This window comes from Pan troglodytes, chromosome 9, assembly GCF_028858775.2.
Source record: "Pan troglodytes isolate AG18354 chromosome 9, NHGRI_mPanTro3-v2.0_pri, whole genome shotgun sequence".
Taxonomy (NCBI): Eukaryota; Metazoa; Chordata; class Mammalia; order Primates; family Hominidae; genus Pan; species Pan troglodytes.
In genome coordinates this window covers 16,422,117-16,445,646 of record NC_072407.2, presented here as the reverse complement: position 1 = coordinate 16,445,646, position 23,530 = coordinate 16,422,117, and the positions used below count along the sequence as shown (strand labels likewise).

General features: G+C 50.2%; 1 protein-coding gene across 33 annotated transcripts in view; it reads right to left on the bottom strand.

Moving 5' to 3' along the window:
• The window catches only part of MICAL2 (microtubule associated monooxygenase, calponin and LIM domain containing 2), a 265,639-nt gene that overhangs the window by 70,225 nt on the left and 171,884 nt on the right, over positions 1–23,530 (bottom strand). For 17 of the 33 annotated variants that reach the window (XR_010147477.1, XR_010147476.1, XR_010147482.1 and 14 more), the window contains 3 exons: positions 13,073–13,274; positions 8,141–8,307; positions 2,056–2,133 (listed from right to left, as the gene is read on the bottom strand). Coding sequence is in view for 22 of the 33 variants with exons in the window: in XM_016920387.4 (XP_016775876.4) it covers positions 2,056–2,133; positions 8,141–8,307; positions 13,073–13,274 (447 nt within the window). In the remaining 11 variants the exon portion in view is untranslated. The remainder of the gene's footprint in view (positions 1–2,055; positions 2,134–8,140; positions 8,308–13,072; positions 13,275–23,530) is intronic. The other 16 variants (XR_010147479.1, XR_010147478.1, XR_010147484.1 and 13 more) reach the window with 3 other exon arrangements.

Here is a 23,530-nt window from a genome sequence, read left to right as displayed (position 1 = left end):
TGACGCGCACACCAGCGCCTGAGTTTCAGCATCCAGGCTACCTCTGGGTCAGGCGCTTGTGCTACCTCCTCTCTGGGCCCTCTGGCAGCAGCAACCTTTCTCGTAGATCCTAGAGGTCATCTGGCAGCATGATCAGCTGGGGAGGGTGCCCAGGGCAGCCACATAGCCCCTCCGGCCCTCCCACCTGGGGCTTGGGGCCAGAACCAGCTGTGATGGGGCAGTAATGCCTCTGGACAGGAGGGATGGTACCATGCATTCTGCTTCCAATGGCAAGGCCAGCCCTGCTCCCTGAGGTTTTCTTCTGGGCAAAGAAAAGACAATAAAAAAGATGGCTCTCGTGGCTTTCAGCTCTGGGGATTTTCCGGAGACTGGGACTCCACGGTGCAGCTTCCCAGAACTTGGAGGTTTTGCAAGGCTCAAATCCCTCTCAAAGTCTTGGAGCGCCCTCTAGGGGCGGCAGCCTGAGCAGGCCTGAATCCATGTCCTCCCTTTGTACTCAGTCCAGCCAGCTGGCTCCTTGGTTCCTTACTTCATTCATTGATTCAGCAAACAAGGATTGGGTTCCTCCTCCGGGCCAGACCATGCTAGACACTAGGCTGATTGAAATGATCAAAACACAAGCCCTGCCCTCAAAGCAGCTTTCATATACTCTCGAGAAACGCTGTGCAATACTCCTTGATAACTAAAGGCTGAGTTTCCCAGGCCCATCCCAGACACCATGGGGCTGTTCAGCAGTCCTCTTGTTCCTGCACCTCCCCCAGCGACCCAGCCCTATTGGGAGGGTCTCCCACCAGCCTCCCTGCTCTCGCCCCAGGCTGGGAGCTTCCTGAGGAGGGACTGATCCCCCACACTGGTGGCACACAGTAGAGTGGGCTGGAAGCCTTGGGATGGACCCTACACCCATACAGTCCGGGCCTGGGCAGCAGGCTTCCAGGGACTTGGGGAGGGTCAGAGCAGGGCAGTAAAGGCGATGACCCATGTGTGGCAATGCTAGCTCCTCTGCCCTCTGCTGTCGCCGCTGGGGGCTGTCAGAGGATTCAGGAGTGACTCTAGGCTGTCCCCAGATGAAGTGGCCTGCCCAAGAGTGCAGCCCTGGGTCCTGCTCCCAAGGTGCCCCTGTCCCAGCCTGACCTGGTGTGACGGTGGTGCGTCTGGGGATGGTGGGGGAATGACTCACTGGCTGGGAGCCTTGACTCAGAAGGAAGGAAGACCAGGGCTCAGTTCCAACTGCAACAACATTTCTTGGTAGAAACCCCTGTCTAAGCCAAGGCCTTTCTGGGTCCTCCTTTCCTAGGGTGAGGCTGGAGAGGGAGTGGGTGTGGGGGGAGGTGGAAGGCAGCGATGAGCCTGGAACTGGATGAAGAGTCTCTGCCCCTCGCTCAGGGCCTGAGGAGGTAACTCTGCTCAGTAAGTGCTGCAGTCCCTGGATCCCTGGCCTGCCTAGATGCTGTGAGACTGTGCGTGTTCACTGCGCCCCCTGGCAGGGCCTGCTGCCTCAGCACCTGCCGCAGCCCTGCTCTTCCCCAGGACACTGGGACCAAGGGTGACTCAGAAAAAGGAGCAGGTATGTACGTGTGTGTATGTGTAGGGGTGTGAGTGTGTGTGCGTGTGCATGTGTGTGTGGATGTGTGGGTGTCTGTGTGTAGCATCCTGTTTTGTGTGAGGCCGTTAATCTGATGCCCCAGTCTCACTCCAGTGTACAGAATCAAATCATAGAGTTCCTGAACCTCAGTTTACTCATCTGTATTTCAAAAAGCTTAGAGGCGATGATGGCTAAGGCCCTGTCTGGGTGAAACTGTAGAATCCTAAGGCTCCATAATTCCTGAGCCAGGGGTGGGGTGGAGGGGGATGGGAAGATCTTGAGTCCCTTGGAAAAGGCTCCCTCTAGTCAGCAGTGGAAATAAAGTCAACCTTATATTTTATTTCTTGCCTCTGACAACCAGGAGCCATGCCAGAGAGATACCATGTAAGGAATGAGAACAGCTGCCCCTGAGAATTAACCAGAGATCTTCTGCCCAGCCCCAGCCTCCCATCCCCAGAGAGCTAGTGACTCACTCCACCAGAATTCTCTCCTCCAGTTCTGGTATTTGCTTGGGGTTGGAGACTGGAAGCTATTGGCCCGTTGCAGAGCTGCTGTGGAAAAAGAAAGGGACAGGGAAGATGGGGTGGGAGGAAGAGTCCATTAAATGTGTAGAGAAAGTAGGAATTTATCTCCTATAGCTCAATTACCACAAGTCAATAGACTAATGATTATAATAGATTGAACCCTCTCCTTCCCTCACACCATACTGCTGTCCCCACAACACACTCTACCAAACTTTTCATTTGTTCACACATCAAATATTTTTGTGTTTTTGTTTGTTTGTCACCAGGCTGGAGTGCAGTGGTGGGGTCATGGCTCACTGCCCCGTCGACCTCTTGGGCTCAAATGATACTCCCACCTCAGGCTCCCGAGTAGCTGGGACTATAGGCATGCACCACGACACGCAGATAATTTTTTAATTTTTATTTTTTATAGAGACAGGGTCCCACTGTGTTGCCCAGGTTGGTCTCAAACTCCTGGGCTCAAGTGATCCTCCCACCTTGGCCTCCCAAAGTGCTGGGGTTACAGGCATGAGCCACCACACCTGGCATCAAATATTTGAGACCCTGCTATGGGACAGGTACCACCCTCAGAGAATGCCTCAAATTATGAACCATCATTACTAAGATCATCAGTAAGCATCTACATGCATCTATGCGTATATGCATATGTGTAGACATATTTATACAGGCATGTGTACATACATACATGCACATATTCATTCATGTCAGAACAGTTATTTAAAGCTAAGGTCATCACGGGCCATCAATGTTCCATATATGTAATACATTAAAAACTGGAGCTGCTCTGATTGAAGCCAGGAAGCTGCAGGAAGTTCTACTCTCTGCCTCCCCTTTCCCCACAGAGCCCCCCAAACCCTTTGGAAACCAGGTTTAATTGAGGCTGTGGACCATCATTGCTGTGGCCCTCCCTTGGCCTGGTTCCAAGGGAAACATATTTGCGGGACACTGTACTTCCTGTGGAAGACCCCTCTGCCAGCTGGGCCTTGAGGATTAGCTGAGCCAAATGAACATCACATGCAGAAGAAAAACAGGTCTTGGTCACTTAGGGTGTGAGAGTGAGCAGTGGGGTCCACGTGTTCCCTGTTCCCATGCAAGGCCTGCAGATGCATTCTCAGGCTTCAGGCCCCTGCACCTCCATCATTGCTGGAGAGAAAGGATGGGGACGGTGAACATCTGAGTGTGCACACAGGCAGGGCCAGGAAGCATGAACGGAAAGGAAGCCCAAGGGCATGATGTGGGTGTGGGAGATGGACGCAGGGAGGGTCTGAATCCAGGACCCTAAATCCAAGGCCCAGCTAGCCCAGCCCTCTGTCTTTCTTTCTGTCTAGAAACAGTCCTAGATATTCCACTCCCTGCCAGGTCTCACAGTGGAACTCTTTCTTAGCAGCCAGGCTATGGAGCACAGGTGTCAATTACTACCTGGGGGCTTTCCTTCCTCAAGACCAGCTCCTTCAGCTCCTCTCTCTCCCTTACTCCATTTGTGAAAATGCCTTTGCAAAAATTATAACTGAGAAAATTATGACAGTGACAGAGATCTGACTTAACCAATCCCTCTTGCTTCTAACCTCCACCCTGTCTTTGTTCATTCCTGGGCGTAGGCTGAACTAACTTTGGGAGGAACTTAGTTTATAGTTTAGTTTGGAAACAAAGATGATAACAGCTCTTTCCCCAAACAAACCCCCTTCCTGCCTGGGGACAAGACTGCCTTTGCAGGACTAACAAATTAGCCGCAAGATTAGAAATTGTGGTTTAAGAGTCATGCAGCTGGAAGTTGCAAGATTCTGAACCTTCCCAAATTGCATCTTGAGGCTAACATCACTATTGTAAAGCCTAAGATCAGTGCTTGGGATATTTTGCAGACCCTGAGCTCAGAGGATCAACTGGCACCACCTAGATTGATAAACTGGCTCATCTGGTCTTTTAGCCCCCACTCAGGAACTGACTCAGTGCAAGAGGACAGCTTTGACTCCCTATGAGTTCATTTCTGACCTGACCAATCAGCACTCCCCATTTTCCGAACCCCTTCTCAACAAATTATCTTTAAAAACCCTGATCCCCGAGTTTTCAGGGAGACTGATTTAAGTAATAATAAAATTCTGGTCTCCTGTACAGCCAGCTCTGTGTAAATTAAACTCTTCTTCTATCGCAATTCCCCTGTCTTGAGAAATCAGCTCAGTCTAGGCAGCAGGCAAGGAGAACCCGTCGGGTGGTTACATTTGGAGGCGCTTCATGTCTGCTCTGTCTGGCAGGCTCCCAATCCCACAGGCCTGCTCTCAAAATCAAGCCCATGGGTTTGAGGAGGAGCCTGTGTGGATGGGCACACAGTCTTCCCAGCTCCCCATGAGGAGATGAATAGCCCACCCCCCAATTGCTGGCTGCCTGGGCTTTCCAGGCTGGATGTTTTCCATAAGGAGCAAGCAGGTCTTAAGCACAGCTACATCCTGCTGGCCAAAGCTAGCCTCTTAATCACTTAATGAAGACATTTCTAAAAAAAAAAAAATTGCATAAAGCTCTAATTGCTTCTTCTTAGCTTGTAACTTTGTGGAATGCAAGCTATTGGAAATGGCTAAAGTTCAAGAGAGATTTTCCATCACTGGTGTTAATAGAGCACACATGCACACATTTTTACCACAGTGGGAACAATAGGGTGGGTAGTAATGACTTCATCTAGTAATGCTGAGCAGCATAAAGTGGGCTGATCCCTTCTTTTTAGCTTATATTCTATGTGTGTTTATTTATTTTACAGGAGCACTTTCAGAGATCTTAGTGCATGACCCACTGTAAAAGGAGTGAGAGGGTATTTTCCCATGTGGTGCTGATGATATCATTTTATTGTTACAAACTGATAAGTGTCCTCCATATTCCATTGGACCATCCTGTTATCAAATTATTGCCAGAAAAAAAGATGGATAAATATCAATTCCTCTAAGCCAGAATAATTCGGGGCAGGTTGTTCTCCTAAATCTAATTAGTTTATAGCTAAGAGTCCAATGCACTAGATCGATTCATTTAGTTGCTTGGGTGTGGATTTCACAATGAATTCATCTAGGAAGGCCTTCCATAAAAGCTGCATTTCTGAAATTCCCAAAGTGTAGAACATGGTCCACTGTGTCAAAGCCCCTGGGGACGCTTACACAGAATGCACACACTTGGCACCACTCCAGACCCACTCAATCTGAATTTCTGATGGTGAGAACCTGGGAATCTGCCTTTTAAACAAGATTATCACGAATCACTGACCCTGATGTTTTAGGGGGCTTTCTGCAGCCTCCATAACATAGGGTGTGAGCTGTATTTCAGGCCATCCTCTTGGGCATGCTCTGTGAACTTTGAGGATGTAATAAGTTTCTTCATGTGCCAAGGTAGTCCCCGAAGTCTTTTTAAAAATTGTGGAAAATAATATACATAATATAAAAATTGTTACTTATACATTTTTAAGTCTAGATTTCAGTGACATTAAGTACACTTACCCTGCTGTGCAGCCATCACCACCTCACCACCACCCATCTCCAGAACTCTGCCCTCATCCCAAACTGATGTATGTCCTTTTATGACTGGCTTATTTCCCTTAGCAGCATGCTTTGCAGGTTCATCTAAGTTGTAGCACATGTCAGAGTCCCTTCCTTTTAAAGTCTGAATAACATTTTGCTGTATGGATATACTGCGTTTTGTTTATCCATTTGTCTGTTGAACATTTGATTTGCTTCCCCCTTTTGGCTAATGTGAATAATGCTTCTATGAGCATGGCTGGACCAACGTAGAGTCTTTTTTTTTTTTTTTTTTTTTTTTTCAACTCCACACTGCAACCAGGAGTCTTTTCAAAGCAATATCCTGGTCTTGTCTGGCATTCCCTTGGTCTACCTTAGAGGCATTTATCCAGGTGAGAATTGTGGTTAATGAAGCTCCATAAAACCCACACAAGGGGTCAACCCTGCATTATTTGGTAAAGTGATGGGGTTACCATAACCAGCAGCACAAAGCACAGCACTTAGACCTGTGCCAGAGAGCTTAACTGTACAATGTGGTCCACCTAGCAATGATAAAACAATGACTGATGAAGACTAACTCAACAAAGAATTGTTTGAGAGTCACGCATTCTACCCACTTACCTACTCTGTATTTTATTCTGGAGTTAAACTGGACTGTCAGAAACAAAATGCTTTGGCTTCACTACCCAACCCAACTAGTCTCTCAACACAACCCCATCCCGCTAAGAAAACTGCTATCACTGAGTCATGTTTTTTTGTCATGCCCTCACCTTCCAGCAAGGGTTGCTGTAAGAAACAGCCTCGAGAATACTAAGGCTGCATTTTCTGAGGAACTGTTAAGACATGATCGAACACATTTCTCAATATCATCTATTTGGTATGAGCCAGAAACTACAGAGTTAAACATTAGGAGAAGTCGTGCCTACTCAGAGACCTGCTGCAAACCAATATATGTTTTCCTCATAAACAATGAGAATAACGATGTTCTGTGTTTCCTTTTAAATGCTGGAAGCTAGAAAACTCAGAATCAAACTTATGATTCAATTAGAGCAACTGTTTAGGATTATGGTCTGCCTCTCTGGGGTCTATCCCTCCTAAACTGGTTTTGTTAGACCTGATTTTGAGGCTTGATCTTTCATATTTATAAATGTACAATTTTGTTTTATGTTTTTCTTGTAAGTTGCCTAAAACCGTCTGGCAATTGGAGGGGAAATGGAGGGAAGGGATGAAAGGCAGGCCAACTTCATATTTGGAAATGGGGAGCTGGAGCCCAGGGGGATGGAAGGGTACACCAAGGCCACGCAGTAACCAGAGGTGGGGCTGGACCCAGCTGGGCACAGGAGAGTACTCAGTTCAGTGCCAGTGCTGAGCCTTTCTGCACAGCCCCACAAATGGTACTTAACAAATGTGTTTGGATGATAATCTGTCCTTTTTAAAAAGTGTCACTTTTTTAAAAAATGAGGGTAAAATTCAACATTTCTAGAGTAAATTCAACAATTCCAGGATTTAAAAATATCTATATGAGTTCTTTCTGCCCCAGCCCTCGTCTTCCTGGGAAACCATCACTCCTGAAAACATTTCACGGACCAGGTGGCAATTCTGCTCATGACCACCAGGTGACGATGCAGGACAACTTGAGCTCCAGCTCTCCCAGGGCAACTAAGGCTGTGGGGCCATTGGGCAGCACGTTTCCGTCAGGTTAGCCTGTTTCTTCCCAGGCTCGTCCAGAAGTTACCCATAAATCAGACGATTTGGTCCCAAATTGTTGACTGAATCAAAACACTCAGTTCCAGGTCAACTTTGTATTAAACACAAGCTGGGCTGCTAAAGACAGCTACTTCTTAGTAAGCCAGAGCTTGGGCAGTGGTGGCTGGAGGGTGGCACCAGCACTGGCTGAGACTTCGGGAGACCACTCAGCCTGTTTGCTCACCTGTGAAACAGGCTTCGCACTAGTTACCCCACAGGGTCATCCTGGGATGACCACACGTATGGGAAAAGTCCTGGTCCATTACAGTTATGCAGTAAAAGTGTATTAATTGTTGTGTAGAAGTTTGGGTGCATCCCACAAGCCCCAAACACTGGTAATGGCCCCGGTGCTGTGCAGGTGGTCCCAGGGAGATGATGCCATCCAGGGCTGCATGTTGTCCAACAGCAGCCGGACCCAGCTCCCTTCCCTCAGGGGCTATGGGATGCTGGAGGGGCCCCTAAGGAGGTGCCCATACAGGAGGCAGGAGAGCGATCACTCCAGGCAAGAGAGACCTGCGGGCCCCTGATCCCTGCCGGCCTGTGACCAACCACAGCCAGCCAGGCCCCATGATGTCTTCCCCACTGGGATTCCAAAGCTTCTCATGGAGAGGGAAGCCAGGCCTGGTTCAAGTCCCTTCACTGCCACTTGCGTCCCACTCCCCAAAGGTCCTAGCCCCACCGCCTTGGAGCCTGAGGGCGAGGCTTCCTGTCACCTGGTCCTCCAAGAGGGAAATTCAGCTGTGGGGGTCTCTGTTCCCTCCCCACTTCCCAGAATCAAGCCTGGTGGGCTCTCTGCTTACCGTGCACAGCTCTGGGCTCCTCAGGGCACTGTGGAGAGACCGCCCTGCTCAGGGCCTCCCCTAGGGACGTGTGCGGTAGATGTGGGGATCCTGGCCGCCGGGGTTTCTCTTCACAGGGCTCTGTGTGGGAGGCCTCGCTGCCACCATAGTCAGACTCTGTGTCAGAGCTGGAAGGAGGAAGGAGTGGGTGGGTGTCAGGGGGCCTGGAACCCACGCCCCAACACACCCACACTGCGTCCTGCCCAGCACTGCTCCAGTGCACCTGGGGGGCCTGGGCTTAGTCCTGTGTGCCCAGAGCCCAGCTTCAGACTTTGTTATGGGTTGAATTGTATTCCTGAAAACTCATATGCTGAAGTCCTAACCCCAAGTACCTTCAGATATGACTGCATCTAGAGATAAGGCCTTTAAGGAGGTCATTAAGGTAAAATGAGGTTATTAGGCTGGGCCCTTGTCCCATGCACCCGATATCTTTCTAAGAAGAGGAAATGTGGACACACACATGCACAGAAGGAAAACACTATGCAAACAGGAAGATGCCATCTACAAGCTAAAGAGGGAGGCCTGGAACAGATCCTTCCCTCCAATCCCCCAGTAGGAACCAACCCTGCCCACACCTTGGTCTCAGACTCCAGCCTCCAAATCAGTGAGAAAATACGTTTCTGTTGTTTCAGCCACCCAGTCTGTGGCGCTTTGTTATGGCAGCCAGAGCAGAACAATACAGGCTTGGCTCAGAGCAGAAGGGGCCCAGCAATGCATGAGGAGCTGTTTGAATAAAGCCTGCTCTGCTCACCTGCACCTGCCCCGGAGCATGACTCCTAAGGTCTCTCTGGTCAGATAAGCTCATCACTAGGGACTTGGTCCCGAAACTTCAGGCATTTAAATACTGCTCTCTTCCCAAGGAATGGATGAGGGAATGGAAAATTCTACTTGGGTGGGGGTGAGGGGTGGGTAGTATTTAACATGGGCCTTAAATAACTGGAATTCAAGTGGCAAAGACGTGGAGGCAGGGTGTCCTAGACAGAGGGGCAGCCCAAGCACACGCAGTTCCAGGATGGGAAAGTACAAAACTGGTCAAGCAGTGATGTGTTAGTGAAACTATATATATCCACACACTCTCTGTACATGGAAATCCAGCAGGGTTCCTTCCACAAGGTCACTGCCACTCGTCCACCTGTGTCTATGGCAGACCCCCTATCCATCAGAGTGCCCAAGCCTGGCTGGTCATGGTGCCCCAGTCCTGTTCACCGATTGTTCCCAGAGGGAAGTATGTGATGTGGGAGTAGCAGCTGGAGGCCTGCCTTGGCATCCTGACCTGAGGACATGAATTTATGGATATGGTCTGAGACCCTCAGTAACCGAGTTCCATGTGTGGAGACAGCCTCTCTGCCAACGGCTGTAAAAGCAGCAGAGAGAGAGGCAGGAAGGGAGAGTGGCTGTTTGAGACTCTGGCTCCAGCCTTGCCTGAAGGAAGACCACCCTTGGACTTCCCAGTCAGACGAGCCGATGCATTTGCCTTTGTTACCGAAGCTAGTTTGAGTTGGGTTTCTGCCTGTTATTATGGAAACAGGCCTGCCTACGTTGAGGCTTAGAAGACTCTGAAGGCTGTGTGATCCAGGGCAGGTCATTTCCCTTCTCTGGGCATCAGAATGAATCACCTGTGGGATGCTCAAGCCTATGTTCCCAAGCCCCATTCCAGAGTCTGCATGATCAAGACTTGACGAGCCAGTTGTCTACAACTGCAGTCCCTGCTTTCCCTTCATGTTCTCCCCACATCTACTTGTTCACTCCACTGAGGCCACTTTGTCCAAGTTAACAATGAGCCTCCCGTTGGAAAGTCCAAAGGTCATTTCTCTATACATATCCGACTGGGCTCTCCAGCAGCCTCTGATGCAGAGAACCAAACCCTCCCTCTTGAGACACTTTCTTCTCTTGGCTTCCACCACGTGCCATCTCCTGGTTCCTTTGCTCCCCAGTGGGTTTTGCTAGCTCCTTCTCCACTTGCCTACTGAATGTTCAAATGCCCCAGAGCTCTCTTCTGAGCCCAGCTCTTCTTTGTCTACAGGAAGATATTCTTACTGTGGAAACAACCCATCAGAGCCCTGGGCTTTAATAGCCTCTAAAATCACCATCTCCAGCCCTGCCTCCCAGAACACTTACATATTCAACCACTTACCTGACATCCACAAAGACACCGGCATCTCAAACCCAACGTGCCCAAAACAGAACTCTTGACTTTCTCCACTAACGTGCACCTTCCACCTTCTCTGAAATCTTCCCCACCTCAAGATAACTTTAGAAATGACCATACCAGCCATTCAGTCACTCTAGAAAAATTCTCAGAGTCACTCTGAAATTCTCTTTCCCTCTCATTCAGTCCATTAACAAATCCATCTCCACTGCTCCCATCCTGACCCCGAGCTCCAGGCTTCCACCTGCTCTTCCTGCCTTTATCCTCACACACCCCTGCTTCATCCATTCCCCAAAGCGAGGCCTGCTGATCTGTGAAAACTGTAAATGAGACGTTACTCTTCTACTTAAAAATTCTTTGAATTACAGTCATGTCTTTCATAATGATGTTTTAGTCAGCAATATAACCCATATTTGATGGTGGTCCCATAAAATTATAATGGAGCAGGAAAATTCCTATCACCTATTTATGCCGCAGCCCTTGTTAACATCGTAGGGAAAGGTGTCACTCATGTGTTTGCGGTGATGCTGGTTTAAAACCTACAGTGCTGCCAGTCAGTTAAGAAGTAAAGAATAAAAAAGCTTATAGAATAAGGGTATAAAGAAAGAAAATATTTTTCCAGCTATTCAATGTGTGTGTGTGTTTTAAGCTGTGTTACTACAATAAAGAAGTTTAGAAAGTAACAAAGTTACAGTAAGCCAATTTATTATTGAAGAAAAATATTTTTCAAATAAATGTAGGGTAGCCTAAGTGCACAGTGTGATAAAGTCTACAGTAGTGTACAGCGATGTCCTAGGCCTTCACACTCACACACCACTCACCCACTCACTCACCCAGAGCAACTTCCAGTCCTGTGAGCTCCATTTATAGTAAGTGCCCTATATAGGTGAACCATTTTTTATATTTTATACTGTATTTTTACTGTACCTTTTCTATGTTTATATATATTTAGATTCACAAATACTTACCATTGTGTTACAATTGCTGATAGTATTCAGTAGAGTAACACAGTGTGCAGGTCTGTAGCCTGGGAGCAATAGGTTACACCATATAGCCCAGGAGTGGAGTCAGCTTGCCCATCTAGGTTCGCATAAATGCCCTCTATCATGTTCACACAATGACAGAATCACCTGATAACACATTTCTTAGAACATATCTCGGCTATTAAGCGATGCATGACTGGATACCTAGAACACAATTTAAACTCCTTACCTTGTCTTATAAGCCTTGCTCCTGCCTTCCTTCGGGGTGTAATCTCTTATTCTTTTCCCACTCAGGGTGTACCTGCCGCACCGACCTTCTCTTAGCCCAGACACACTCAGTCTCACCCAGGGGCCTGTCACTAGCTGTTGTCACTTCCTGCATTCCCCTTCTCCCTTTGCTGTCCTTTCTTGCCAACTAATTCTCAGCTTAAATGTCACCTCCTCCGGGAGGCTGTGGGAATTTGTCTGCAAAGATGGTTGCAATCATTCCCCTTAGATCCATGCCCCTTTGCAATGGGGGCTTTGCAGCTCTTCCCCTAAAGAGAGCAGCCTATTCCCCACTTGTTGAATCTGTTTAGGCCTTGTGACATGCTGTAGCCAATCAGATGGCACTGGAATAGCACTGTGCATTGTCAAGCCTGGGGCTCAGGAGATCTTGGATGCCTCCCCTCTTTCTCTTAACAAGCCTGGGCTGCCAGTTGGAGGATGAAAGACCCACGGCCCAATAGCCCTCTGTCACCCCAGCTGACACTCAGGCTCCAGAGCAGAACCCTACTGGCCCAAACACACAGGCGAGCCCACCAAGACCACAACTGCCCAGCTGCACCTGGCTTACTTGGTCAGGGTTGGCTTACTCTGGTCTACTTTTTTATACATTCGTGGTGTAATGAATGGTGGTTGGTTTAAGTCACTCGCTTTGGGGCTGGTTTGTCACTCAGCATTATTGTGGGCATCAATAATTGCTACAGAGGCCTTTTCCTGGCCACCCAATCTAAGGCAGCTGACCAGCCACTCTCTAGCATATGTGTCTATTTTATTTATCGACCTGGCGCATAGGTGATGCTTTTCTTGTTTAGCTACTTAACTTGCTTCCTAGGTGGCTCCCAATGTGATGGAAACCATGGGAAAGCAAGGACCTTGTCTTGTGTTGGCCGCTGCTATTTCCTCAGAGTCTAGTAAATAATAAGCAATCAATACCTGCTGTTGACTTACCTCTTGAGTGAATTCAGTGCATCTGGGCGAGTCCTGGAGTCTGCATGTCTAATAACCACTCCAGGTGCTTCTGATGCAGGTGATGAGGACAGTGCTCTGAGAAACAGTCACCTAAGGCACCAGGGCTTCGCTCCTCACGTTCCCCACTCTGAATCCTAGCCTGCCCAGCCCCGTGCATCACCATCTTGCAGTGGGCAGCCCTAGGGACAGGTGACACCCATTCTGCACCCCTCACTACAGTCAGCATGACACTGCCTCCTGAGAAGAGCATGGGGCCAGGCCCTTTCTCTTCCCGAGAAAATAACAATTGCTAACACTTACAGTGCTTATGATGTGTGGGCACTGTTCTATACACTTAATACATATGAATTCTGTGAATCTTACCACTCCCTCTGAGATGGGTACTATGATTGTCACCATTTTACAGATGAGGAAATGGAGGCACAGAGAGGCCACAGTGCAAGCAAGTAGAGAGAAGACCCAATCCCAAATGCGATTCCCTTCCTCCAACCCAGCTTCTGTCCCCATCTGGCAGCAGCCTGAGCATACCTGCTGTCCTCGCTGGTGACCAGGACACGCACAGCCAGCACATCCTGTCCAGCTGCTTCCTCCCCAGGGCTGATCCTCACTGAGGTCCACTCGGAGGGCAGGGGAGAGGCGGCGTCCCCTTCCGCATCACTGTGCTGTGGCTCAGAGATGCTCTTCGGCCTCTTGGGGGAGGTGGGCTCATCTGCTGAGAGGAGAGCAGGGTCTAGAGAGATGGTGCAAATGAATGGCCTAGCAGGACCCTTCCAGGGGCTCAGGGCCCGTCTAGGCCTGGGGTCTACTCAGATACTCCAAAGCTGACCTTCTTGTCCTCTGTGCCACCTCTGGAACCCTCACCCCCAAGCCCGCCAGATGCCCAGGCATTTAGGGCATATTTCCCACATGTAGGGCGTGAATGCACAGATCATCCTATTTAGTCCACAGGGAAGGTTCTGAAACATTCAGAGGGGCCATTCCAGGCTAACCAGCCTCTGAACTGCTGCTGTCAAGACGGCAACATCCAACATGTTGCTAAATCCAGTGGTAACATCTCAGTTCTCATCTTATTCAACTATTCTACACACCAGCAGCCTTTGACCCAGCTGGTCACTCCGTCCTAGAAACAGCTCTCTCGGCTTCTAGGATGGCAAGGCCAGCCCAATCCCCAGCCCCTACTTCACTGGCTGTCTCCTTCATTTCCTCTGCTGGCTCCAGCTTCTTCCCCTGACCTTGTAACACTGAAAGATCCCAGGACTCAGTCTCTGAACCTCTTTTCTTCTCTGTCTACACTCATGCTCTTGATGCCCTCATCTGGTCTCATGGCTTTAAATAACCCCAGGCAACAATGACCCCCAGATTTCTATCTCCAGCCCGGACATTCCTGATTCTAGACTTATATAGACCACTGCTCACTTGCATCTCCATCTAAGTGTCTAACAGACACATCAGACTCATCAAGTCCGAACAGAGTTCTTCACCTTCTCCACCCACCCAACATGTCTTGCCCATAGCCTTCCCCCTCTCAGTAAATGGCAACTTCAGCTTCCTGTTGCTCCAGCCAACACCTCGCCAGCATCTTTGACTGCTCTCGTCCTTTCATTCTTCATTCAAGCCATCGGCAAATCCTGGTGGGTCTGCCTTCAAAACACGTCAGGAATCCAGACCCTTCTCACCGCCTCTCTGCTTCCCACCCCTGGTCCGGCCACCATTGTCTTTTGCTTGGATCATAGAAACTGCCTCTGCCTGGCCTCCGTCCCTGCCCTCTTGCTGTGCCCCACCCCCACAGTCTATTCTCAACACAGCAGCCAGGGTGACTCAGTTAAAACCTGAGTGAGATCATGCCACTCCTCTGCTTAAAATCCCCCAATGGCCCCTCATTTACTCAGAGTGAAAGCTGAAGGCCCTACCGAGGCCTGCAAAGTCCAAGATAACGTAGTCCCCGTGCGTCCCATGACCTTGTCTCCTAGCACTGGCCCCAGGCTTGCCCTGCCCTCACCATGGCACCTCCGTGATGCTCCTCCAGCACTCTGGGCACACGTCCTTCTCAGACCCCTTGCACTGCTCTTGCTTCTGCCTGGAAGGTGTTATACCCAGACGTTTCCATGCAGGCCTCACTCACTCACTGGCTGTCTTCAAGTCCCTGTGGAACGTCACCCGCCCTGACCATCCTATTTAATATTGCAGCCCATGCCTCAGTGCTCTCCACTCCCCTTGATTTTCATTCATACTGTGTCTCACCCTCCAATAAACTATACAATTTCCTTTTTTCATTTTGTTTATTGTCTCTTTCTTCTATGACTAGAATGTAAGCAGTGATTTTTGTCTGTTTCATTTGTTGCTAGGGTGGTACCTGGTGAACGGTAGGCGTTTAGTGAGTGTCTGCTGAAGGAGTTCATGAGTGAATGCGCCCAGCTCTGTCTTGGCCACTAACTAGCTAGGTGACCTCATCTCCAGGGACAGTGTCCAGAGAACAGGTGTCATTTTTCCTCTTCAAGATGGAGCCTTCACCTGAACTTGGCTCCCTCTCACTTCCCTCCTCCCTCTCCACAGTGTCATTCTTGTGTCCTCATTTGTCTACTGAATCTTTCCTGTCTATATTTAAATATGCTGAAAGTCTCCTGTCTTAAGAAAACTTGTTTTAATCCCAGTCCTCACCCCCAGCCCCCAGCCTACTCTTTCTTCTTCCTTCTTAGCCAAGCTTCCTGGAAGGGTTGGCTACACTCTTCTCTCTCTCCTCTTCTTTATGAACCCCCTATTCCTATAATCCTGCCTGTGCTTCCACCACTCCCAAACTACCCCCAGCACAGTCCACAGTGACCTCCTTGTTGCTAAGTCCAATTCACAGGACTTTGGGAGTCCTCCTGCGGTCATTGAGCCTGCCCTATCCCTGCTCCCAGGGACACCTTCTCTCCCTGCCCCTGTGGCTGGCCGTCTCAGCTATCCAGTATTCCAGCCAACCCTTAAACACCGGAGTTCTCCATGCATCCACCTGAGCCCTCTCATCTTTTTACCCCTGTGTTCTCTCTGGGAGATACAATCTCTTCCCAAACTGTATTTATCACCTGTGAAGATGACTGAAGAAATTTTGATTTTTATGTGAAATACCTCATCTTAAAATATCAGACACATCAAAAAAAAAAAAAAAAAAACACGTCTGCAGCAGACTGAGCAAGTGGGTTGCTAGTTTGTAGCCCCTGGTGCATGTGGATGCTTGCTGTGTGCACGTGTCTACACTTCTAAGTTAGTGTAACTGGGGATGGAAGGCATTTGAGGAATGTAATCAGATGCTTCACTACATAATAATAATGACATGGCGATGGTGGTGGTGGTGGCAGCATTAGTCATAATAAAAGCAGTTGCAGCTTACTTTTATTGGGTGCTCAATATATACCAATAATTGTTTGAGCATCTGACATGTATTAAGTCTATTAAATCTCACCCGATCCTCTCAGAAAAGCATTGTTATTACCCCCATTTTCCTGCTGAGAAAACTCAAGCACAGAGAGGTTACGACACCAGCACAAGGTCATGTATTCTGTCAGAGGACGGGGATCAGTCTGCGTGTCTGTGAGCACAACAGAACCATGAATGGACACTGTTGCGCATGACCTTTGTGCTGGGGGTTTTGGCTGGAAAGTGCCCCCAGTTCTTTACGCCCTCCCTATACTAGAGTTGTGCTTTACGCTGTGACTTTGCAGTCCTTCCTGCTGGAGTTGGTGGGGTGTATAGCCCTGCCCCATGGACGTGAGGCTTGGCGGCAAGGCTTGCTTTGACCTGTGGTAACTCGTGGATGGGACGTGAGCAGAGGCTTTAAGTGGGCCTGCCAGTTGGCTGTCACTCACGTTCCTGCTAGGTTACCATGAAAAGAACTTGTCGCAGGTGGCCACTACCCCTTCAGTCAGGGTCCCTGATTGAGGGCACATGGAACAGACCTGGAGCCAAGCTATAGCCTGGAGCCAACCCAGTCAATCCCTTGGGGCCTCCCTTGCCCTTAGACCTACAGCCTGAAGCAGGGCTACTCAGTCAACCCACAGACTCCTGAGCAAGAAAATAGGTGCCATATGCCACTGAGACTGGGGAGGCTTGTTACATAGAATGACTGTGGCAAAGACCCAGCTCCGTGCCTTGCTTCTTGTGTGCCTATGAGCTGTGTGCCCAAATGCTTGTATTTCCAATAGATGCTAACTGTGTACTCCTCAGATCCAGGCCTGTGCTAGGGGTTTGGGGATGAACCTGCCACCACAATCCCTGCCTTCAAGGATCTCTTTCTGTCTCACAAGGGAGATAAGGCATGTTCATAAATATCTACGTGATAAGACAAAGCATGTAAAAGTGAGGCATGGAAGAGGCAGAAGGGGAAGGAGATCTGACTTCCATGCAATAGCAGCTTTGGCTTAAAGGCACTGCTATGACTGGGCTTGGGGATGAGGGGAGAGAGTGGTGGAGTCCAGGGTGGCCTAGCAGGACGAGGTGGCTGTGGGTGGCCAAGGCAAGCTCAGCTATGCCAGTCTGCAGAGGTACCAGACCCACAGCCCCCACACCTCAGAGCCCAGACCAAACCTGTAAGGAACACCCAGTGCCCTGCTTTTCTCTTTCCTCCTTCCATGGAGGGATGGAACAGGCCAGGGCTCAGCCTGGCTCCCTGGGCTCCAGGAGGGTGGAGGGCACGGCTGACAGATGGCCTCTCAGAGCACAGAGCCAGGGCCAGCGTCTCTCACAGTGAACCCAGACATCAGGGCAGGGGCAGCAGTGTTGAGGTAGAGACTCTGTAAAAAAGAAGCTGGTACTTCCTCTGGGCCCCCTTTTGCCAATGTGCCCAGGCAAAAAGCCTCAAAGGAGGCCAGTCTCCTCCCCGACTTCTGCAGTCTAACACTCAGGCCATGGCTACTGCTGGGTTTTATGGGGTTCAGTGCCACCTCCACGAGGAAATTCCTCCAGTCAAGTGGCTACTTCCAGATATCTCTTTTCATTCCCAGACAGCTCCGTCTGTGTGCGTATAACAGTAGTAATACTAGTGGCACTGGTACAAATACTGGAAATAATGCTAATGACAGTAACAAAAGCAACACTGACTCATCGAGTGCCCATATGCCTTCATCCACCCTAGCATCCCAACAGCCCTAAGACAATGGTATTAGCATCCTCACTGGATGAGTGGAAAAGATTGGAGTCCAGAGAGAACACCCACCAGGCCAGCCAGTGAGTGCACAGTGCTGGGTATCACCGCAGCTGGGCCTCCGGCTGCTGGGCACAGAGCAGCTGCACATGTGGCCAGCCCCAGGTGAAGAGCCAGATGTGCTCACCTGTGCTGCATGCCCACACCACCAGCCCTCTTGCTGCCTCCTTGAGGCTGGCTGCTCTTTAAGACTTTGCCTGAAGCCATCTTTGCTCATTTGGAGAATGAAGGACTCTAATGGGGGCTGGAGGATGACAGGAGAGGAGGTACCTAGGAGTCATGGGTGAGAAGGATCCAGCACCCTGCAGAGCAGCTGCTGCCAGCCTGTGGCACGAAGCAGCTTTGCCCAGAACTGAGCACCTCAGCCTCATCTCAGCTCTGGCCAGATACCTGCTCCCTGAAAAAAGATAGGACTCCAAAAATCCTAAGTGCCGGGTCCAAGGCCTACCTATGAGCCTGGGAAAGGCAGAGCCAGGCAGGGTCTGGGGAAACGTCTGTCCTCACACACGGCTCCCAACAGCCAGGTCCCGAGGCCCTTTCCTGGCCAGGCCCCTGCCGCAGAGTTATGGAGAGGCGCGGCACTCCCTGGTTCTGCGGGTGAAATTGCTGCTGCTTTCTACTCAAGTCTGAGACTCTTCCACTCACCCCCAGAACCCAGGGAGATGACAACGCAACAGGCCTCCTGTGTGCTGCTATTAACCCCACTTTGCAGGAAAGGAAACCAAAGCTTGGAGGAGTTATCACACTTGACCAATGTCACACAGCTCCTAATGGCCAGAGCCATCTCTGGCCACTGTCCACTGTTCTCTCTGCAGAGAAAAGTTGAGAAAGAAAGCGGCAAAACTAAGAGGATCAGGATCCAGTCAGGAAGACAGGGCCAAGCCGGGGAGTTCAACAGAAGCATCCAGACAGGAAATGAACTGCAATGGTGCTGGAAGAGCTAAAAGCCAAACAGGGAATGAAGCAACCCAGAGAGGAGCAGCAGCAGGCCACTGTCCCTCAACAGCAGAGGGACAAGGAGAAGAGCTGGTGCCACCAGAGCCCAGAGGCCACAACACTGCCACTGCTGCAAGGCAGGGAGCTGGGAGGGACACCCTGGCTTCCCCTTGGATCCTGCCCTCCAGCCCCGCACCAGCGCGTCCAGCAGTCAAAACTAACAGTAAGCCAGTTTCAAGGGAGCTGGAAAATGTAGTTTGCAAGGGATACGCCTTTTCAATACAGAGCCAGCCAGAGAAGGGCGGGGAAGGCATCTGAGCACACACAGGCAGATATCTGGGATTCTGAGCAGAGTGGCCTCCCTGCCTTCTTATAAGAGGGGACACTACAAGTCCCTAGCAGGATGAGGGAGGGCCCTAGGAAGATGCTTGTGGCAGGCAGTCCTTCTACCCACTGCCAGGGTATGTCACAATTGCTCTGGGAAGGAGACTAGTCGATGCCAGAGCCAAAGTCCTTTTCAGTGTGTGGCCCTTTAGGGAAAAGGCACAGGTGCCAAGATGGGCTGGCTGCCCTCATGGGGGCTTCTGAGAGTGACCCCTCAGGGTGCAGTCATGGGAACAGGAGTCCACGGATCTTCAGGGGGTGAACCAATTGATGGGCAATCTTGGGCCTCTGGCTCCTCTGCCCTGGGGCATGGCTGTCCTGCCTTGCTGTACTCCTTCCAGGAGTGGACCTGGCCCTTGTGTGTAGGTGTGCAGATACACACAGACACACCCTCCACTGCCCACAAGCCAGGGTGGATGGCGTCATTCAAGGGGCCCTGGCTGGCCCTAGCAGTAGCCTTTGTGCAGGGACCAATATATTAAAATGTAAACCTGAGGAAGATGCAAGCTTTGACAGGCAGTGCCAAGCCTCAGCCCCTTCCCCACGGCCCTCAGCAGAGCTGAGCTGCTCCTCCCACGAAGCCCTCATCCTGGACACTGGGCCAGACACAGGGAAATGCTGCCACAGACAGCTGGCGATCTGGCACCAGCCCTTAGCACATGGCTCCCTCTGGACACCAGGACTCCTCCATTCAGGTGAGGGGTGGGGGCACACGCTGTATCTTCCCAACAGCTCTGCAGGCTCCAGAGTATCAGGGAAGCTGAATTTCTTTGCTAACAGCAGCATGTCTGGAGCCTTCTTCTTGGAATCTGCTTCTTTTCTTCCTTCTTCTTCTGCCACTACAGGCACTGTGTCTGGCCAGCTGTGAGCCTTCAGCTTTGGGCACAGCCAGGACCTATACCCGCATTCCTCTGAATGAGGAGGGCAGGAAGAACTCTAAGTTTCTCGGAAGGCAGCCCAGCAGCAACCCTGTAAAGCAGGAAGGGAAGTAGCCTGGGGCCCACCGTCCTTCCCTCCTGTTCAGAACCTGACCAGAGCAGCAGCAAGACCCCAGCACTGAGCAAACAATCCCCGTCCAGCTGCCACATGTCCCCAAGGGAGTCACAGCCAGGGCCTGGTGTGGGTTGGGGGTGGCAAAAGAGAAAATCTGATCTTCTGGCATTTCTAGGCTCCTACAAATGGAAGAGTTGGCCTCTTATTTTTTTTTTTTTTTCTTTGAGACGGAGTCTCGCTCGTCGCCGAGGCTGGAGTGCAGTGGCACAATCTTGGCTCACTGCAAGCTCCGCCTCCCGGGTTCACACCATTCTCTTGCCTCAGCCTCCCGAGTAGCTGGGACTACAGGCGCCTGCCACTACGCCCGGCTAATTTTTTTTTTTTTTTTTGTATTTTTAGTAGAGACAGTGTTTCACCATGTTAGCCAGGATGGTCTCGATCTCCTAACCTCATGATCCGCCCACCTTGGCCTCCCAAAGTGCTTGGATTACACGCGTGAGCGACCGCGCCCGGCCGAGTTGGCCTCTTTATCTGAGGGTGGGTCCCCTGCTTCCTCAGCCCCTCTGCTGCCAGGCAGGCAGCCTCTCTTGGTCTCAGTTATAGGCACTTGTAGGATAACTGGGCTCAGGGGATCAAAGCCATGCTGAGCCACCCACATGCCTTGGCATGGGGGCCACACCCTCCAGCCCAGGTTATGGTGGGTGGAGTGTTCCCCACCCTGTCCCTTGTCTCACATCTGCCACCTGGATTCCTGTGTCAGGACCCCAGAGCAAGGCACAGTGAAGAGGGGACAGAGGATGTGTGTGGGCCAGTGGCCTGGGCCTTGATGCCCCAAAAGGGATGCTGCTGGAACTGCTCTCTGCTGCCAACCTCAGCTTGTCCCTGAGAGGAGGCATCCAAGGCCCACCTGCTGCTGTGCAGACCCAGCTCTCCCAAGAGTTGTACGTGACAATGATGCCCCTCAGAAGGCAAAATAGAAGTAAAATCAAAACTCCCTTCTCATAATCAGGGGGTCTGCAGTGGCAGCCAGGACACACAATGTCAGACTTCTCTTCCTCCAGGTCTCCCTCCTGAACCATGCTGGATGCCAGCCAGACCTTCCCCAGCCCGAGATGGCTGCATGTTCTGCAGTCTGAGGTCCAGGCCAGAGGGCATATATCCTAAAAATATTTTTTGAGGGCCCACTATGTGCTAAGTGCTATTCTGTCGGGGTTATACAAGCATTCAAAGGCAACCAAGACCCCTGCCCTCATGGAGTTTGCATTCCAGCAAGGTTGGAAAACATAAATAAGCAAGACATATAATAAAGGAGTGAATTACACAATATGTTGAAGGCAATAAATGTGTGCAGTGGAAAAACTGTCTAGTAGGGTAAGGGGGAGCAGGACTGCTGGGGAGGGCAGGTCTCGGGACTAAAAGTAGATCTCACTGTGGGGATTGGGGGACACATGGACAAATTTGAATAAAGGACAGGCTCAGCCATGTGAATGCCAGGGAAGGGCGTTCTTGGCAGAGGAAACAGACAGCACAAAGGCTCTAAGAGAGAATGTGGCTGGGTCAGAGTGTGTAAGGGAAAGTAGAAGAGGAGGTCAGAGTAGGGGCCAGACCCCATAGAGCCCTTTGAATCCATCATGCTTTTGGCATTTGCATGCAGTGAGCTGGAGAGCTGCTGGAGTTCTGAGCAGCGGTGAGACATAAATTCTAAAAGGATCATCCAGGCCAGGCACAGTGGCTTACACCTGTAATCCCAGCACTTTGAGAAGCTGAGGCGAGAGGATCACTTGAGGTCGGGAGTTCGAAAACAGCCTGGCAAAACCCTGTCTCTACTAAAAATACAAAAGTTAGCTGGGTGTGGTGGCAGGTGCCTGTAGTCCCAGCTACTTGGGTGGCTGAGGCATAAGAATCACTTGAATCCAGGAAGTGAAGTTTGCAGTGAGCTGAGATCACTCCAGCCTAGGTGACAGAGTAAGACACTGTCTCAAAACAAACAAACAAATAAATAAAAGGATAATCCAGCTGTTTTGTTGAGGAGATTGAGGGGTGAAGGGAGAAGCAGGAGGCCTCAGAGGGGTGGCTGCAATAACTTGGATGACAGTGGCAGAGGTTGGTTAGCGTGAAGGTGGTGAGGAATGGACAGGTTCTGGATATTCCTCAAATTTGCTAATGGATTTCGTGTGAGGTCAAGAGAAAGAAGAGTCAAGAATGACTCCAGGGCCTTTGGGCCGAGCAACAAGAAAAGGGGAATTGCAGTCTCCAGAAATGGGGAAGGCTAAGGGCGGAGCCTGTTTTGGGGGAAAATCAGCAGTTGGAGCGGACATTTGGGCTGGACATGCCCAACAGACATCAGGTGTGGAGCAAGCGGGCAGCTGGGCACAAAGTGAGAGCCTATGCCCCCTCCTTGCTGAGACTCGGGCACTCACTAAGGCAAAACCAAAGTCCACTGGCAGGTGGTAGGAGGGAAGGGGAGCTCCAGAGCTGAGGCCTGGGTGTCCGAAGGGAGGTGGCTGTTGCCTTTAAGAAGGCTGGGGAATCAGAAACCTGGAGAAAAACAGATGGTGCCACCAGTGTGAATCAAGACCGCTGTCTAGTTCCCAACCTGAAGGTGTCCTGTCAGGTGTTCTGAGCCCCAGTTAATCCAGAATGCCCGACAAGTTTTCCTCTGGGCGCTCTATGCTGTGCAAAATCAGGAAAGTGCTATCTAGAACATGGCAAAGAGATCTTGCTGTCCTGAGAGTCAGACACCTTGGAAAACCCTACACTAGAGGCATCCTTAGCCCCAGTTCACAGAAGGGACCTGTCTAATGCCACTGAGTCAGTACCAACTGCTGGGAGCAAAGCCTGGTCTTTGGTGGAGCCCAGGCCCTCAGCATGCACCGAGGTTCCTCTTCGAGCAGGCACCTGACTCCTAGCCTGGGCTGTGGGACTCAGTCCCTTCACAGTGGAAAATGTGGCTCTAGACTTGCTTCTGCCTCCCTAGTATCAGGAGCTTCTTTAACATCAGTACTGACCGCAAGGTTGCCACAAGGAGGTGAAGAGCTAATGAAATTCTGCACATAAAATTCTTGGCCCAGTACCTGGCACAGAGAAAATGTTCCCTATATAACAGCTGGCTGGGGGGCAGTAAAAGATGCAGTAACTTCTTTTACTTACTTAAGCCTTTTTTTTTCTTAAGTTGTAAAAATGAATGCATTTACAGAAATAAAGGGGAACAGCCCACCCACTCTGCTTGACCGACTTACACATTCAAGTTGCACAGAGATTTATTTCTTCTGCTGGATTATTTCCTCAGGATAAATTCCCTGCAGTAGAATTATTAGGCCAAGAGGTCAGAGCCCTTTTCTGGATCTTAATCAGGGTTGCCATAATGCTTCCCAGGAAAAGATTCTCCCAGTTTACTTTTTACTCAATACTTGGGATGAAGTTCATATTTTTTTCTTACAGTTTTACTTTTCTCTTTACTAATTCAGTAGGTGCACTATAATTTTTATTATTTT